At 37.8% G+C, this 20,248-nt stretch overlaps 1 protein-coding gene across 1 annotated transcript in view; it reads right to left on the reverse strand.

Moving 5' to 3' along the window:
* Positions 1-1,056: 1,056 nt before the first annotated feature.
* LOC126473354 (probable tRNA (uracil-O(2)-)-methyltransferase) overlaps positions 1,057-20,248 on the reverse strand; it is a 29,648-nt gene continuing 10,456 nt past the window's right edge. The window contains exons 3-6 of the mRNA XM_050100357.1: positions 14,710-15,311; positions 12,256-12,575; positions 9,001-9,252; positions 1,057-2,761 (exon numbers count right to left, since the gene is read on the reverse strand). Coding sequence (XP_049956314.1) covers positions 1,862-2,761; positions 9,001-9,252; positions 12,256-12,575; positions 14,710-15,148 — 1,911 coding nt within the window. The 5' untranslated portion in view covers positions 15,149-15,311 and the 3' untranslated portion in view covers positions 1,057-1,861. The remainder of the gene's footprint in view (positions 2,762-9,000; positions 9,253-12,255; positions 12,576-14,709; positions 15,312-20,248) is intronic.

A 20,248-nucleotide genomic window follows, 5' to 3' on the forward strand; every position in this document is an offset into this window, starting at 1 on the left:
GATGAATCCAGTGCTGCGAGTACCTCCTCTGATGATTGCTCGGTCCTCACCTTCTGTCACTGAACAAGGTCGAACACTTCCTTCTTGATGCTGTATTCAGCCCTGGTTCACCCATATGTGCCAACATTGTCAAATGCTGCCATTGCTCGTATTCAAATATGGGGTGATTCTTCAATTACTCCAACCAGTTTCTTTGAGTCCAGTTACATGTCCTCTCTTAGACATATGCATATATTGTTCATACATATCTGTGTGGCATAGTTACTGTCCAAATGACCACAAAATTTGCAAAGACTTTATGCCATGGAATCAACATATGCTGCTTACAGTCCTTGCCAGCTGCCCAGTGAAATTGCACTGTAGCATCACACATCCATTTATCAGCCACCAAAGTATACAATTTTGCATTTTCTGTTGATACCTGTAAGAATATCAATTTCTGATCAATTTGCATAACTTCTTCATGGTGTGTCATTTTTTTGTTTTAGAGTCCATGTGGCCAGGCAAAATATACAAATGTATGGACACAGTACATGGTTGTTAGCAGATTTGGTAAATGAGGAAGATTACTGTATGGCACAAAGTTATTCAAGATGTCTGCTAACCAAGAAGAGCCTGCTGCCAATAATACCATAAAAAGAATTACACTGTAATGAAGGCAACTCGCCACAAAGTAAGGCCAAGCCAATTATTTTTTAGTTATGTACAAGGCTTGCCAGCACAGTAGTTAATTTTTTTAAATGTTATAGTGTTGTTTAATCAAATCATAACTTAGTGAGAAGCTAATTGATCCCAGTCATTAACCATCACCAGGGTCCCGCCCTTTCACCAAACCTTGTGAGAAAGCCACAAGTGAAAGAAATAAGTACAATAAGATAAATCAAATTAAATTTACAGTTAACTTTCATTCAAATAATTACTGGAATCAGAAGTAGCAGTAATACTCAATATTGTGCAATAACGTGTGTGGGCTAAACATTCAAAACTACTCACTGGATAAGCAAACGGGGTTATCATCTGGACCACAAAAAAATTTATGAAAATAACATTCGTAAATACAGTGAAAATAATCTGTATTTACCTGAAAATACATCTGGCACAGACAATACATTCTTTTAATAATCATTATCTTCACAGCCTAGCATACTTTTACAAACCTCACATGACAGAAAGCTGGCATAAACAAGAGTGACATACAACATATAATAAAGGTTTCTTAACTTACATAGTCGTTAGATAGGAAAATACAAAAAAGAGAAGATTCTAGTAATCATTCAGTGTGAGTCAAGAAATGTATGGAAAAAAGTAGGAAATAAAAATAAAAATTTTGACAAAATGTAACGAAACTAGCTGACTGATCAAGAAACCAGCCTGCACCCTTAATTTTAGAATTCTATTCTTGGGTTACATTCTTCAGAATATCACATATATTATGAAGCAAAATGATAGATAGTGTGTGAACAGATATGTTTTTGCTACATTCAGATTTGCATAATACATGCTATAATTATAGAACATGTATTTTCAAGTGACTTCTGGAATTAACACATTTGTTTTGGAGTGAAATGACTCCTAGTAATCTGCCCTTTAAAATAATTATTTATGATCACATGGAGTCCCCTTTAGCAGTTTTCTCAGGATTTAAATTTTCAGTGAAGTTAAACTTTGTCACCCTAATGCATATTCTCTACAGAGTTACTTCAAAACTCTTCTATTACAGTCTTTACACATATCTTTTCTCTTCATTTAGATTCATAGAGCTTTGCCTCCCATTTATTACCAAAAATGCAGATCCTGAATTCACTTACCATACTTCATTATTCAGTATGAATTTAAAGTCCATGTTATTATGGAAACAAAATTAGTGTTTAAAAGTACATATTTCATCTGGGAGGAAGCATCCATCAGGGTGGTTCTCATGAAACCAACATGGCTTAATTTTATGCTTTAACACAGAAGGTTCCTTTTTTCTTTTTCTGTGTTTATTTTTTGCAGTTTTGTTGTGCACATTTTCTGGTGTTCTAAATTGTACATTTCCATTGTGCACAAAGAATATATGATGACTGTTTTTTAGTAATGTTTGCAGTCCTCCACATTCATTCTTCAATTGTTGCAATAGACTGGTGGGTATAGCTGCAGCTATTTCACCAATGCTCATAACACCACCAGCATTCCACATCTTTTTTTCACCATTATCTGTCATGACTTTAAGTAAGCGGCGTTTGGCAAGCAGATGCTGTGTTACCATATTGACAATTTGGATTCGCAGTCCGCTGTCTAGCTGAGTACAGTTACGAACTCTCTCAACAGATTCACGTGCTTTAAATCCTGACATCCACTCAGAACTACTATTTTCACCTACATTTTTTCCTTTATCGTTTTTACTTTCTAGAAGCTGAAGAATATTTGTGTGAATCATGTCACTTTCTGTTTCAATGTGAGTTCGTTTGGCCCCAATAAGGCAAATCCTTTTCGTGGATGGTATTTTCAGCCGATCTATCTGAATTTTAAAACCACAAACTTCACAAATATATTTTAGATATTCCAAGTAATCTTCATACTGGCTAAGTTCAGTGTTCTGTCTCTGGTATTTGTTGCCAGTGAAGTCATAAAAACAACATGGTAGTAAAAAGAAGCAGCATTTGTAAGAACTTCTGGCAGCTATTACAGGAATCCAGGGTGTTAGTTCATCAGAATGATTGCCAATAATCCAGTCAGTGTCAGGAAACAAGAAGTTATCTGAAGGTGTGATAGTGTCAACCTGCAAATACACACACATTATTAGGCTTGCTAACTAACTGCAAGTTATTTGATACTATAGGGTCCATTATGAAAGTATAAAATGAAAAGTATTACATTAAATGACAATGCTCACCAGACAAAGCAACAATTGTAGTAAGACTGAAGGGCAGGCATGTTAACAAAATACTCACTACAGAATGGCAAATAAAAATCATATGGCACACTCACCAAAGGACAAAAGTAGTGAGTACGATTCAGTAGCAGAAATAATGTTGATAAAGTGTGAAACATGAGGATATGTAAGAAAAGAATGATAATAGTATGCATATAGTGCAAAGGTGATATGAACTCAAGGAAATAGAAAGAAGGTGCAGTGTGATGAATTGGTTGAATGCTGCATGACAAAAAGAGGAAATTAGTGATGGAAGGGGTAGGGAATAGCAGTATTAAAAGTTAAAAGAATGACATCACATGTAAAAGGTGGTATAATGACAATACAGCTAGGAAAAGAAACTAAAATATACGATGGGAGGTAAACAAAGACTAGCAAAGAAGTTCAAGGGTTTTTTTGGTGGAGGGGGAGGGGGAGGGAGAGGGGGTGATGGGATGGGGAGATAGAGAGACAGATAGATAGAGATAGAGATATAGAGAGATAGAGAGAGAGAGAGAGAGAGAGAGAGAGAGAGAGAGAGAGAGAGAGAGAGAGAGAGCAGAAAATGGGAGAATAATGGGTACCACATTGAAATGCATATGAGATGAATGGATTTCTGAAAAGGGTAGTTGCTTCTCTCTATATAGCGGAGATGTTGAGTTGCAGAAAGGCACAACAAAAAGACTGTTCGAAAGTCAGCATTCGACCAACAAGGGCTTTGTCAAAAATAGATCTCCCCCCCTCCCCCCCTTTCCCCACACACGAGACCACCATCTCTGGCAGCTGGAACCAGACTGTGAGCAACAGCACATTATGGGAGGGGCAATTGGGTGGGAGTAAGGAGGAGGCTTGGGCAGGGAGGGGAGGGATAGCAAGGTAGGCGTGAGGGCACTAAAGTGCTGCTGGAAGCATGCAGGGATGAAGTAGAGAGTAGAGCAGCTATGTGCAGTGGGGCAGTTGGATGGAGTGGGGGGGGGGGGGGGGCGTTAGTGGAAAAGGAGAGAAGTATAAATGCTGTGTGTGTTGGTGGAATAGAGGGTTATGTAGTGCTGGAATGGGAACAGGGAAGGCGTTAGATGGGTCAGGACTATGATTAATGAAGGTTGAGGCCAGGGGAGTTACAGAAATGCAGGATATATTGCAGGGAGAGTTCCCACCTATGAAATTCAGAAAAGCTGACATCAGTGGGACAGGCTGTGAAGCAGTCACTGAAATGAAGAATGTCATGTTGGGTGGCATGTTCAACAACAGAGTGGTTCAGTTGTTTCTTGGTCACAGTTTGTTAATGGCCATTCAAGTGGAAAGAGAGTCTGTTGGTTGTCAGGCCCATGTAAAATGCAGCACAGTGGTTGCAGCTTAGCTCGTAGATCACATGGCTGATTTCGCAGGTAACCCTGCCTTTGATGGAGGAGGTGATGTTTGTGAGCAGACTGAAGTAGATAGTGGTGGGAGGATGAGTGGGACAGGTCTTGCCTCTAGATCTATTTCAGAGACATGATCCATGAGGCAAGAGGTTGGGAGCACGGATTGTGCAGGGATGGACGAGGATATTGTGTAGGTTTGGTGGGTGGTGGAGCACCACTGTGGGAGGGGTGGGAAGGATAATGAGTAGGACATTTCTCATTTTAGGGCACAACGAGAGGTAGTCACATCCTTGGCAGAGAATGTAATTCAGTTGCTGCAGTCCTGGATGGTACTGAGTCATGAGGGGAATGCTCCTCTGTGTTTGTATGTTGTCTATTTTTGACAAAGGCCTCGTTGGCCGATAGCTAACTTTCTGACAGTATTTTTGTTATGCTTTTCTATGACTCAGCATCTCCACTATATGTTGAGTTGCAACTATCCTCTTCTTAATATTATGATAGGATTTATTTTACTTTTACTGGTATATTGTTTTTATATGATACCTGCCTGTCATTTACTTGTTAATTTTTGTAATTTTTTTCACCATCCACCCTTACCTCAATTTTTTTCAGAGCCATATCACTATATGCAAATCTCTGACATACTGAAAGTCTTAAACAAGGTAAGGGAAGTTCTCATGAAATGTTTTGGATGGTAGTACTGAAACTGTAGTACTGCATTTGAGGCTGAGGCTGGTTTTGAGGCACAAGTTTAGGCAGCATTTCCCGACATAAGTATGCCAGTCTTACCCTGTCAGTTGAGACAGTAGCAGTTTTACCATTTAGTACAGTATTCAGAGTTTGTTCTCCTGTTTTGATTACCTGAGGCCAGTATAAGAAGTTTGCAGAGATGGTTTGAAACTGTCTGTAAGCAAATAACATGCACATGTCTGCAGATCATGAAGCATGAAGGTAGTTGTTCTAGTCTTTAGGCTCAATGTGTGCAATATGGTTCCTCAGGCAACAAATGAAATCTAATGGATCATGACCTGGTAGCTGTGCAGATCTTGGATTGATGAATTTTCTGGGCAGTCAAAGTGTTTCACCATATACGAGTATCTGGTTTGAAAGTAGGGTACGGCCAAGTAAGATCACAGGTACTGAACTGGTTCAATAACTCTGACTTGAATTGTCGGCACAGCACTTAGTAATGTGCAGCAGACTACTGAAAAGAAAAACCGAGTTTGAAATTAAAATAAAGGCTAGCATCTCTGCCAATATGTTTTCAACTGATATAGCCTGCAGCCAATGGATGAAATGATCAATGGCAGTTAATAGATGAAGTGGACCTACAATATCAATGTGCTCATGCTTGAAAGTGCAGTGTCACATTTGGAAATTCACCAATGGGTGCATGCACATGATGGACTATTTTACTGCACTGCCATTGAAGGCATGCACTAGTGTACTCGTGACAGTTCTGCTGCAAACCAGGCAGTAAAACATTTCGACACCAGATGAGTCAATACTGTAACACCATGGTAGCATAGGTTGTTGAGGCTGTTGAAAGGATGTTTTGCGGAAAGCAGATGGCAGAAACGAGTGAGACATTCCATTGGAAATGTCACGATACAGTTTGACGTCAAAACCAGGAACAGTGATAAGTTGTAATTGAAGGCTGGACAATATGCAGTAGCTTCTGGAGTCCATCATCAGATTCCTGTGCCTTTGTGAGCTGTACAAAATCAATAAAATTTGTCACACTATTAATCTGCGACAGGCAGTAGGTGGCCATGTTGTTTACATCAGAAATGTGGCAAATATCAGTGCTGAGTAGAGAAATAAATGCCAGGTGGTTGTAGTACCATGGTGAACAGTTGTTGTTGTTCCATTCGAAGACATAGATAAGCAGTTTCTGACCAGTAATTATTGTAAATTCTCTTACTTCCAACTGTGGTAGAAAGTACCAGGTTACTTTGTATAAAGACAGAAGCCAACAATCATATGCACCCCATTCCTGTTGAGACATGGAGAATTTGTGAGGAAAAGGCAAGTGGTTGCCAAGCACCATTGACTTGCTGCTGCAACACTGCACACTAGTCGTCTAATTGGTATCAAATGCTAACGCAAGAGGTGCATCCAGTGTGGAATGTTGCAGAAGTGCAGCATTTTCTAGACTTTGCTTTGCTGCTTTAAAAGCAGAGTTCATCTCAATTGTCCAGTGGATGGGTGAATTTCCCTTAGTCTTGGGTCCAGTAAATCTGCGTTTAGTGTTCTTTCAAGTTGGTTGAGGGGGGAGGGGGGTGGTGGTAGGTGTCACCAATAAAAATTTAGCATCCCTGACAAACAATGTAGCTCTTTGATGGTTTCAGGCTGTGGGCTCTTCATGACAGCTTCCACTTTTTCTGGAAGCAGTAATGACCCTGCATGCAAAATTAAATAATCAGAAGAGGTGATCGAAGGTTTACTGAAAACACACTTAGCAGTGTTCAACCCCACACCATGCTATTCTAGGCATTTGAAAATCTTACTAGGTGCTGCTGATGTCATTCTGCTGTGACTGAAAATATGAGGATATCATCCAAGTTTGCAAAGCAGAATGACAGCCCCTGCAGCACAGAATCAGTGACCCTCTGTCATGGTTGAGCAGCATTGGGCAAACCAAATTTCATGTAAAGACTTTCAAATAAGCCGAATGGTGTGATTATAGTAGTCTCTGGAATGTCTCCGTCTGCCACAGGAATTTGCGTAAAGGTCCTTGCACTGTCTGGTATACTAAACACAGCTGCACCAGTGAGAGTACAATTGCATTTCCTTAATAGAGGCACTAAATATTTGCCTGGAATTGTCCTTGCATTCAATGCATGGAAGTCACAACATGGGCACCATGTGCCACCCGTTTTGGTTACCAGATGGAGGAATGAAGACAAAGGATTAGAGAAGGGTGAATAACATCTTCCCTGAGCATTGAGTTAAGCTTCACCTTTGTGATGGGAAGCTAAACATTTAAGATGGCATGGAACTGGTAGGCCACTGGTAATTTGGATAAAACACATAGTGTTATGATGTACCTCCCTCAGCATGCCAGGTCATTGAGTTATGGTTGGAAGCTGGTCAAGCAACTCAGCATATCTGTTTTCAGCCACCTGCACTACGAATCATGGTACTACGTCAGAAAGCAGCCATAGAAATTCTGGTGACACTCTTGATGAGCTGTACAGTTGCTACATCAGGTAACAGATGGTAGTATGCCAGGAAATGAGCTCCAATTAGAGGCTATAGGATATCTGTGACACTAAATTCCAGATGGCGGTGTGACACAGCCCCAAGTCCACCTCAACATGTTCTGTTCTGTATGTGACTACTGATGAATGGTTATTGGCAGAAAGGCAGAACATAGTTGGCAGCCAGCAATTATACAGAAAATCTGTGGAAACTGCACAAATCTGAGCCTGTTTCCAAAGGAATTTCTGTCCTATTTTTTGGTCACTAATATAGAGATGCTGAGAGACTGTCCAGCAATCAAATGTATGTAAGTCTGGCTGCCACTAAGTTTGGGTAGAAGTGCAGTTAGGTGCAGTTGCACACCTGACCCCCAAATTTCAAGTGATACCAACATGTTGTAAGTGACTGCTCTGTGTCACTTAGAACCAGTGAGTTTGTTCTGGAATGACTGCATGATCTTCTGTGGTAATGACCTCTATCCTTGTTGTAATTGTATCAAGCCAGCAGTTCACTCCTTTGACTAGCCATAGTGTCCACGTCATCTGACAGGTAACCATAATCCACCCACCTCACTGGTGATGATGAGTCAGTGTTGATGTTACTTTACTGACTGAAAGTGACATTGATGAATCCTGAATCCTGTCAGCCAGATCTGTGATGGCATCCCAGGGAATTTCTCTCTGAGATATTACAACAGCTGTAACTTTATCTGGAAGATGGCTACCTGCAGCATATGCTGCATAATGAAAACTAGCTTTAATATGTACAAACCAGAGTGTTGTCAGACTGTGAGACCAGAATGACGACAATTGCTTAGCAAGTCATGACACTGTCAGGCACTCAGTGCCCTTGGAGTGTTGCATTTCAGTGTTTCGAAAATTCGTTGGTCAGTCATGATACATTGTACTACTTCTTCTAGTATCTGTAGACTGCTAATGTTGGGGTCACCAATGTCAGAGCAGTTGTGGCGATATCCGTCTTAACTTCATACACCTGTGTTCAAGTGCCTCAGCTGTGATAGCACACAAATTATTGAAATTATTGGCACTCATATAACTCTGAACAACAAAATTTTAACAGATAGATGTACAATATAAACTAAAACTTGAAACTTACAAACTTCAGTAAATTAATGCTAAGTATGATATGTATCTATTACACAAGGATTCTCACTGCTTACTCCCATGGACCATTGCTAAATAAAACAACCACCAATGTTGAAACAAGAATGGATCTGGTGGCTGGACAGTGAACTCACTGATGCCTATGAAACACAGTAGGTAAGTGTTTTATTTACTGTAAACACCTAGCTAAGGAAATGTATTACACTGCAATCTAGTGATTGCCCCCATGAATTACACTTACAGGGAAGAAATTACCCTTGGAATGAACTGACAGCTCATGTGGTTAAGAGAAAAGAAAGCTTATTTAAATTAGCAGCTTTTCACCAGGCTGAACTTTTTTCAAAATTTTACATTTTGTTCATAAAGCCACAGTAACATTTAAACAGACTCTCTTCCTGTACAAATTTTAATTCACCTGGAGCTGTGTGGACTCAGGATAAACATCCCATATGGATCTTTTTCTAATGTCTAGGCCTTTACCCACGTGGCCTTCACTACTTAATATATACACAAGCAATCCATTTCCACAGCCAAGATCAACAAAACTCTGCATCCATTGTGGTCTCCCGGCTTCCTCCCGTTGTTTTTGCCACAACAGCAATAAATAAGTTGCTATAGCCACATCTTCATAAACAAATTTCTGTGGATCTGTTCTTTCTGGCCAAATCTGAAAACAATAGAAACCAAGTATTAAATTAGAGAATGGGCATACACCGTGGTACTTAAAAAGGAGCAGAAAAAAAAGAGTTCTTCAAGTTTAATAAGAAGTTTTTATCAAATGTATCTAAAGTAATTTTTTTCTAGGTATTGCCCACATTATGTGTTGAGACTACTGGTGTTTCAACTACTGTTGGAGGCAGCTTTCGTCAAGATGCCTACTTGTTGTTTGTGCAGTTACTGCTTCATATATATTATCTGAATATGTCTGAGAGTCATCACATACAAATACCAGGGTATAGCACTTTGTAAGGATATTAAATGGAATAATCACATAGATTCAGTCATGGGTAAAGCAGGTGGGATGGACTTTGGTTTATTGGTAGAACTCTGGGGAAGTGTAATCAGTCTACAAAGCAGATTGCTTAAAAATCTAGAATATTGTTCATGTGTATTGGAATCATACCAGAAATGACTAAAAGGGGATACTAAACATAGAGGAGGGCAGCACAAATAGTCACAGGTTTGTTTAGTTCATGAGAGAGTGTCACAGAAATACTGAAGGAACTGAACTGGAAGACTCTTGAAGATAGTTTACATCTATACCGAAAAAGTTTGTTAACAGAGTTTCAAGGTCCAGCTTTAAATGATTACTCTATGAATATACTACAACCACCTACATATCACTCACATAGGGATCCTGAGGATAAGATAATTACTGCATGCATAGAGGCATTCAAACAATCATTCTTCCTGCATTCCATACATGAATGAAATGGGAAGAAACCCTAATAACTGGTACATTGGGATGTACCCTCTGCTATGAACCTCACAGCAGTTTGCAGAGTACAGATGTGGATGTAGATGCAGGCCCTTGGCATATAACATTTCGGTTGGGTTACATGCTGAAGGAAGAAGGACATCACATCCTTATTGCTGAGGCTAATTTATGTTAATTTTTATTTGGTTATCATTAGTAAATCTGGTGGAAAGCTGCCATCATGACACAGTGTGCTTACAAATTAGCTGGTGGCCCCTGGTGCCCACAGGGTGGTGTTTACGATGGGCAGTGGGGCAGCTCTGCAAGAATGACGGGCCCGCTATGCTGCAATAACTGGCAACCAATGTACCCCTTTCCGCAGTTCACATTTAACATTGCTTTGCTATCTTGATGGCCCCTCTGACTTTGTTTTTTTTGTTTTGCTTAGAGGTAAATGGTTGAATAGCTAAAACAAGGGCTTGATTTGACTGCAAGAATCTGCCACACTTTTCTTGATGTTCATCATCACTAACGTAGTATGTTGACCATGCCATAGGCCTTGTCATCATGCCAGAGGTATCAATGGATCTATCAACATAATTACACACACATCCAATGAGGTCTAGCATAGAGGGATACACCTGCCAGCACCAAGCCATAGGGGTGAACACCGGCAGATTGATCCTACTTGTATGAGATGGCTGATGTGTACTGCTTACTCTCTGATGGGCTTATTTATGATGAACTTGCAATATTTGGCTATTTTTTAGATATTGTTCTGTTATTCCTCCATTCTGTTTTCTGGCTGTTGAAGTTTGGCTTGTAAGTGGACATGTCTATTTTCCTAATGCAGTGTAGTCTCTGTTCTCTGTCTGGCTGCATGTTGCGACTACTTTGAGTACATTGATGGCATGTGCATGCAAAAAGGGAGTGGTCTGTATTGGAATGCCTGACGAAGTTAGTGTTACACATCATTAACAGTTAAGTTATTCAGTAAAACTCCACAGTAAATGCCAGGCATATCCACCTCTAGAAGTCTCTGTCTTTGTTTAGTTCAAGATGAGTTAAGATCTATTATTTTCTTTGACTGATTTGTATTTAATCGGTGTTCAATAAAAACTATGTTGCTGAGGAAGAAGCAGACATTCAACAACATGTATCACTTGTGCTCCACAACATTTATGTTGATCGGACAACCTTTTCACCCATAAAGAACAAGTTATATATTCCTGATGTACGGCATACTTAGTGTAACCTCCTTGATATTATCACACAATCAAAACATAATATGCCAAAATAATCTATTTAAAAGAGTAACCATAAGAAGCTGCCCTAATGAAAGCTCCCTGCAATGGTAACTGAAATGCTATGATAGAGTCACAGACCCAAACAATTTCTGAAACAAACTTCAATCGTGAAAAAATATGCTCTTGTAACTAAAATTAAATTATAAAAATTTAAGTTTTTCCTCTCAACTCCAATGTGGTGATTATTTTTAGGATACTCAGCATGTCAGCATTACAAAAGAATGATTCTTCAAATAGTATATTTTGACGAACTGTTACTTGTATTTTGTAAAATTTATTTTTATCAGTTGATATCTCTGGGCTGAGTAAAGTATCATCACCTACGTTCTTATTTCATTTAATTTCTGCACTAGCTATAAAAGTGTACCAGGCAAGGAATCCTGCATGTGTAACAGTACTTAGCAACAAGTATTGTTATCTGTGTGCAAGTTACAGTTTACAGACACCTTATAGTCTGGTGTTTCATTATTTTTAGATTACATTTATGTTGTAAAATTCAATTATGTTTCAGAAGATTTAAAAAATAAAGGGATACAGATTAAATTTTGACTCATTTAAAGGTGTCCTCCAGTAAGTATTAAAAAATAAAAGTTAAAATTCACTTCCATACTATTCTCAACTAAAGTATTTTCTCGTTGAACACAATTTCTTAGGAAGAGCGTTTATGATTTACTTTATCATTTTACATTAAATAGAAGTCATGCTGTTGCACTAAAAAAAAGGCAGCAATATTACAACTATCTGGTTAACAATCTAAAAATAATGCAATATTAAATTTTGTTTTTATTGGTTTCTCGAAAACCATGTTCATTAAGGAAATTCTTTAATGAGAAAGACTGTCAAATAGCAGGCACAGAAGTATTTTAAGCAAAATTAAATTCCCGATCTCTTTGAAAATCTGACATTTCAAATTGTTAATGCATGGATCAAGAGAGGGGAATATTACCTTAACCATATGAGATCCATATTTCTCCTTGAGAGTGTGATAAAGCTTAACATACTCTTCAATTCCAATCAATGAAAGAGATTTAACTGGTGTCTTTGAAGGTGGCAATGAATGGGCCCACTTTAACAGTTTTGTGAGCAGTGTGTTCTTAAGCCAATAGCTATCACATTCTTTATCATTTTCCACTTTCATCAGTCTTATACTGCAATCTTCATAGCAAATTTTGAATGGGAAAACAGACTGCACTTTTAATTTTGCAGTAGTGGTCTCTTGAGTTGGGCTTTCAAGAAGCACATACATGGCTTCATTATCTTTATGATCTGGAAAGAAGAAACTATTTATAGAACATCCGAGAAATAAAGTCATTAATTTTAATGATAAATGTATGAATGCCATCGTAACAAAACAATTGGCTGACAGGAGTTGTGTCATATTTCACTTGAAATTTCCAAATTTTGTCAAATATTGTATTTCTCCATGTGTATTATATAATCAAAAGCCTACCATCAGCAAGAGTAAATGAAGACCAAACACATAGGTGTCTTCCATGCTAGGTTCTCATTTATGCATAATAGGATGGCTATACTTTGAAATAACACATCATTTCTTTATTGACTGTTTACACAACTATGTACCTTTAGCCAATCAGCTGTTTATTTGAATACTCTAGATAGGATCCAGCACAACTATAATACTAGATATTGCAATATATCTATAATCTTTCAATAAATTTGAAGACTATTACAAAAACAATTAGAAACAAAATAAAAAGTAGACAGATAAATGAAATAAAGGAAAATATATGCTGATAAAGCAAATGAGTTTGCGTAGTACCTGTCTGGAACATGAATGGAATACAATAAGTATGTGAACATAGGTGATAACCCACCAAAAACAGGAAGCACTGCAGTTATTCACCATGTAGCAACACTACTCAGTTGCTGTTGGTCATTCTTTACATTTTTTCTGCACCTCTTAGGACGAATTCTTAAGTCAATTATCATATTAAACTAATTTGGGACATAAAATTCGACTGGAAAAAAAAACTTTTTTTTATTTATTTATTTTTTTTTTTAGTGAGAAACAAATCAACATTTTCTGTTGAGAATGAGCATCACATGAAATGTGTCAAGCAGTATTTGTTTGGCCTATTCCCCATCTAAACACTGAAGAAATTAAATTGCAAATATATTCTGAAAATGCAGACAATATGTCCCAAGATCCTTAGGTCAGGCATTTAGTACATGTAAAACACAAGACTGCTGCTCCCCAAATACATGAACTACAGAGCAGCAGATAGGCGTGCAGTGCAGTGCAGCGCCTTCTCCATTTTGGTGGGTAGCATCTACACTACATACATATGTATTATATTCCATTCAGTTTCCTTTGGAACTGCAACTATGAGAAATAAATGTAATATTGTAGAACAAATTCAGACAACTGTGTTTAAAATACCATTTAATTAACAACCAATGTACATTAGCAAGGAGATCATTGTTGTTGTTACCTACTAAGAGACAGTTCACTGTGATACCATCTGGCAGAAAATATCGTTCCACTTACATGCACTTTGTTTTAGTATTACAATGAAGTTTCTTCATTAGTAAGCTGATGACAATCAAGGTGTGCTTCAAAATATAGACTAGTGATTGTAGAAAAAGCTATTTAATAAAAGTGTGGAATTTGTCATATGATAATACAAATGACATTATTTTGAATGAACACATAAGTGCCCTGCATACACTGGCTTTTTGAAACAACAAATCTGTTACAATAATCTACTGGGATCCCTAAAGTAAACAGAAAAAGTGAAAATTAATCATTCAAGAAGTGCTGTTACTAGTGAGTGGAGGTTTCACTGAAATGCATGATCATTGTTTTCTAATATATTTTGTTTTATTTACAATGCGTATAAAAAAGTAACTCCACGATCAGGCCCATAGGACCACGCGATGCTGGCCAGATATCTTGTAATCATCTGCCAAATGAGGTAAAATGGGGGGAGGATGCAATCAGCAGACTGCTCTCCCAGTCTCCCAGCTATGGTCAGCTTTTCAGAACTTAGAGTTGCTACTACTCATTCAAGTTGCTTTTCAGCTGACCTCATGAGGCTGAGTGCACTCTGTTCTGGACCTCAGACAAAGGAAAAATCTGTGGCACTACCAGGGATTGAATGCAGGTGTTTTGCAGGACAGTCGCTTACACAGGCCATTCAGCTACAGAGGTGGACTTGCTACGTGTACTACAGAGGTGGACTTGCTACATGTACAATCCAACAAAACTGTTAAAATAATTGTCAGCAGTGCATGAGAGAAATGGGGGAAGGAGGGGAGGGAGAGGGTAGAAACTATGTCGCATTATTGACAGTACTTTTCAAACTATTAGTTTTTCTATTAATTTGTTACTTTTGACTCATTTAATATAGAGACAATATTATTTGTTGTTTATACTCACCTATAACAGCTAATACCCAAAGATTTGTAGAAACACCTTGAAGATTAAGAATTAACTTCTGCACTGTAACATAACAAACTTCTGCGACATAAATTTCAGTATCTTCTATCATTTCAATATCCATTCCACAGACCTTCAACTGTTCCAGAATATCAACAGCATCTCCATTTTCTCCAAGATTAAATGATGCAAAACTTTTGAAATTAATAGCTTTTTTATTTAAGGGACTTAGTAACTTGCCAGAAAATGCAAGAACTGAACCACAAACACGGGGCAGCACAATATGTAAGTTTTTGTTCAAAATTTCAATGGAAGACCAGAACTGATCAACACTCTCAAGCTCTGCAGTCTCTATGACTGTCCACTTCTGATTATTCTCTTCTGAATTGTCTTCAATTTCTTGCGTAAGGTTATTGGCAGATGATGTTTCCATCTTCATTCTTTTCTTTACAAACAGCACCAACAGCAGTCTTTGTAAATCTATCTAGCTTGTTTTAATACAAAAAGCAATACTGATATACTTATGTCATTGATTCTGTACTACCTCACTGTCAGTAATCAAGCAACATACATTAGCGTTAATGCTTTCCTCCTCCAGTGTACTGAAATAAAGAAAATATAACAACTGAATTATCTCAATGAATATAACCACAAATTCATTTTAAATTGCCTTACTGCTGAGTGTTAAAATTTACAAGAAAATGTGAAGTTTACATTGTCAAATATATGTTCCCTTGCAAATATTTAATCTGAGGGACATCCCAAAACTGCTATCATAGGTGAAAACATGAAGAAAGTACACGATACTGTACTTGACAATTAGTGATTCACATGTATGAAATTGCAGATCCTTTAAGAACATCAGAAGAAAGAATACTATAAATTTTTATATGAAGAATTAACCAAATGTACGTTTCACACAAGATGGACACCACATCTACTGAATGCTGTGTAAATACAATTAAGAAAAATTAAATTCTCTGATATTGCATACAATTTTTTACTCCGAGTGACACATGGGTTCATCACTTCACACCTATATAAATAAAAATATTAGTTCTTCACCCATAATAAGATTTTCACTCTGCAGTAGAGTGTGCATTGATATGAAACTTCCTGGCAGCTTGAAACTGTGTGCACCGACCGAGACTTGAACCCGGGACCTTTGCCTTTCGCGGGCAAGTGCTCTACCATCTGAGCTACCGAAGCATGACTGACGAAGCTGTGAGGGCCGGGCGTGAGTCGTGCTTCAGTAGCTCAGATGGTAGAGCACTTGCCCACGAAAGGCAAAGGTCCCGAGTTCGAGTCTCGGTCGGTGCACACAGTTTTAATCTGCCAGGAAGTTTCAGTTCTTCACCCATGCTTTGCAACACATTGTTGCATGTGAATATGTGTGCGCCTTCATATACCTTCTGGAATGCCATATGGCATAAAAATAATAAATAAAATATAATATATGTGTTTATATACCAAATGGCTCTCTAGTGGGTCTACAAAAACATGCATATCTGAATGCAACATTGTGGCAAAATTTCAACAGACAGGAAAGGACATACAGGCAAGAGATACATTAATAAAACACTACCCTGAGACTTAAATTTTCTTTTATTGCTGAGTATTTGCTACAATGACTACAAGGGATAGCTTAAAACATTATGTCAGACCAGGATTTGAACCTGGATTTTAATCTGGTGTGGGGTCTTAGCTTAACAAATACAGTCAAAATAGTACCCTGTTGCACATATTACATAGTCACAGATTAATCTGACATATGGGACAGCATCAGGGAAATGCTGATAAATGTGAAATGTCAGACACTTTTAGATGGATGTCCATCATCTCCAGAAAGTTGCTTACAAAAATTTCAGATAGTAAGTAAGGAATCTAGAAATATTCTACAACTTTCAAGGTATCACACCTGTACAGACCATGAAGACCCAGACTAATTATGGTACACAAAGAGGTATGTAAACAGTCATTACTTTGGTGTTCCATAACTGACTTAACTGGGAAGAAACTCTAATGAGTGGTACCCTCTGCTGTGCATTTTTTGGTAACAGTTTGTACACTCCCACCACAAGTACGACAGAATGCAGCAGGTCGTAACTTGTATGAAAGCAAACACTTCTCTTTCTACATCTTTCAACATTTCTTTCCGAATTTCAGATTTTATAGATCTTATAATTAAAGTTTTCCCTGAGACATTTAAGTCTCATCTTTATGTGTGATAATGATGGAAGCAGAAGAAGCAAATTAAAATTTTTGCTATAGCTAGGACTCAAACCCTGGTTTTCTTGCTTATTAACAGAAATGCTAACCATTACACCACCACAGCACTATGGTCAACATTGCTGCACAAACTACCCAAGTCCTTGCCCTCCACTACACAAACTTCAATTCAGATCAAATGCACTCTGCCTGCTTTGGTTAGCCCTCAACATCCATCACAATAGAAGAGTTATTTATTTAACCATATCCTCTTATTGTTTCACTGTTTTGTATTTTAGATTCTTTACTGCTGTGATTTCCTTTAATATGATAGACGGAAATTAGACATGACAACTTTTTTTTCATTCAAATCATTGCAATGTGGTCACTTACTTGGTCTGAAGCAAATTTCCCTATCATAAAATTTTGGTTTCATTTTTTCAATGTTTAAACCTTCTGCATACATGTGTGTGTGTGTGTGTGTGTGTGTGTGTGTTAGATGGGGGGGGGGGGGAGGGAGGGAGGTGGCACACTCTTTATGATATCCCTTTTCCTTCTTGGATTTGATTACTTGATTTACTTGCTATATAGCAAAGCAACTAACAACCAACAGCAACATGCATAACAATGAATTGTGAGCACTGACAAAATACCTTCACCTGAAATAACTTATGATACAGCAAATCAGTTATAAAATGATCAGACTTACAAGTGATGATGCTGTATATACTATAACCAAGCAAGGTTGTGAATATTTATGCCAACATAGAAACTTGGAAGGATGCACTCTGCCTGCTTTGGTTATCCCTCAACATCCATCACAATAGAAGATCTCTACACCTGTTATTTATTTATTTATTTACATGTCAAGTTCCGTAGGACCAAACTGAGGAGCAAATATCCAAGGCCATGGAACGTGTCAGTACATGAAGTTACACCATAAAAGTAATAACAGATAAATATAAATGTTCTTGAACCCAAAAAAAAGTCAATAAGTTTAAGTAAACACAATCAACAATACAATAAGAATCAGCTTAATTTTTCAAGGAACTCCTCAACAGAATAGAAGGAGTACCCATGAGGAAACTCTTCAGTTTTGATTTGAAAGTGCATGGATTACCGCTAAGATTTTTGAATTCAAGTGGTAGCTTACTGAAAATGGATGCAGCAGTATGCTACAGAGCTTTTTGCACAAGAGTTAAGGAACTCCAATCCAAATGCAGGTTTGATTTATGCAAAGTATTAACTGAGTGAAAGCTGCTTATTCTTGGGAATAAGCTAATATTATTAGCAAGAAATGACAGTAAGGAATATATATTAAGAAGCCAATGTCAAAATACCCAGACTCATGAACAGGGATCGACAAAAGATTCGTGAACTCACACCACTTATTATGTCACTCCTTTTCATCCATATCCCCCACCCTAGTTGTAGTGGGGAATCTTACTCCCATAATATTTTTATAAAAATAATAAGTCATGTACCTAATAAATATATTTGAAATTGCTTCAGATGTTCCTGAGTTATGCTACAATGTTGTCCACTTTTCATTCCCACCCCTGTAGTCCTCCTTTCCAGGCAGTAAGTACCCAGTAAACACTCCCTTGTATAAAACAATTTCAAAATTCTGATTACTTTACAAATACGTTAATGCATTAAATATCTGACATTAAGTATGTAAGCACGAAAAAAAATTAGAAAAGGTTCAAAATTATGTTTAAAGTTTGTTGGAAGTCGCTAAGTGCTCTCATTACCATACACTGGATGAGTATACTCTGTGTAATTTGTGCTCTGTTTTAAGAAAACCTAGCTTTTGAAGCTACTCAGTACTGATGATGTCATACCTCCTCGACTGTGTGTTGTACAATGATATAATTTTGCAGGTAGGTTCAGTAATATATGTGGATAGTGTTGTGAATAGAGTTAGTGGTAAAGAAATAATAAATTAGAAGATCATGCCAGATGTGGCAGTTTTAGTGGTGGCAGTTTTAGTGCATGAAAATGTAATAAGTAATAATTTTTTTCCTTTCATCATTTTGTGGAGCAAGAAAAAGCTTTATAAAGGTTTGAAATTACGTGTGAAGTTTGCTGCAAGTCACTAAGTGCTCTCATTATCAAATATGGATGAATATAGCTTGTATATTTGCACACGGTGTGTTATCTTATTTTCAGCCTCCACCATTCTGAGGGATAGGTGACTCTTGCCACCACAGCACTTCCTTCCGGATAACAAGAGATTTGTGTATCGAGTTTGATTGAAACTGATTCAGTATTTTAGGAGGATACATTGAACATACATATGTACATATATACATTTTTATAATGTATGGAGATACACGTATTCCCTACTGGTATTCATGCTTAATAAGAAGAATGAATTTTGGAATGAACTGCACAATTCACAACCATAATACTAGAAGTAAAAATTGTTTCCATGTAGGTTACACATTTCTATGTTGTGTTTGCAATGGAGTTTTTTTTATTCTGATGAAAAATCTTCCTCGAGGACATGAATACATACCCTAAATGCACATAGATACTCTGCAAGCCACCATCCAGTGCATGGCGCAGAGTACCCTGCACCACAACTGGTCATTTGATTTCCTGTTCAACTCGGAAATATAGCGAGGGGGGTCAAAAATCTGTATATATGCCTCCATATAAGCCCTAATTTCTTGTATCATATCTTCATGGATCTTACACACAATGTATGTTGGTGACAGTAGAATAATTCAGCAGTTAGCTTCAAATGCTGGTTCTCTAAATTCTCTCAAAAAGAACGTCACTTTCCCTCCAGGGATTCACATTTGAGTTCCTGAAGCACCTCCATAACACCTACATGTTGTTCAAACCTAACACTAACAAATCTAGCAGCCCATCTCTGAATTGCTTCAATGTGTTCCTTCAATCTGACCTGGTACGGATCCTAAACACTTGAGTGGTAATCACGAATAGGTCACACCAGCATCCTATATGTGGTCTAATTTACAGGTGAACCGCTCTTTCCTAAAATTCTCCCCATAAACTGAAGTTGACCATTCACCTTCCCTACCACAGTTTTCACAAGCTTGTTCCACCTCATAGCGCTTTGCAGTGTTATGCCCAGATACTTAAACAACTTGACTGTGTCAAGGACGACGCTAGTAATACTGTATCCAAATATTACAGGTTTGATCTTCCTACTCATCTACATTAATTTACATTTTTTTCACATTTAGGGCTAGCTGCCACTTGTCACATCAATTGGAAATTTTTTCTACGTTGTCTTGTGTGTTCCGACAGTCACTCAGCTTCGGCACCTTACCATGCACCACGGCATCATCAGCAAAAA

This window comes from Schistocerca serialis, chromosome 1 (genome assembly GCF_023864345.2).
Source record: "Schistocerca serialis cubense isolate TAMUIC-IGC-003099 chromosome 1, iqSchSeri2.2, whole genome shotgun sequence".
NCBI classification, from domain to species: domain Eukaryota; kingdom Metazoa; phylum Arthropoda; class Insecta; order Orthoptera; family Acrididae; genus Schistocerca; species Schistocerca serialis.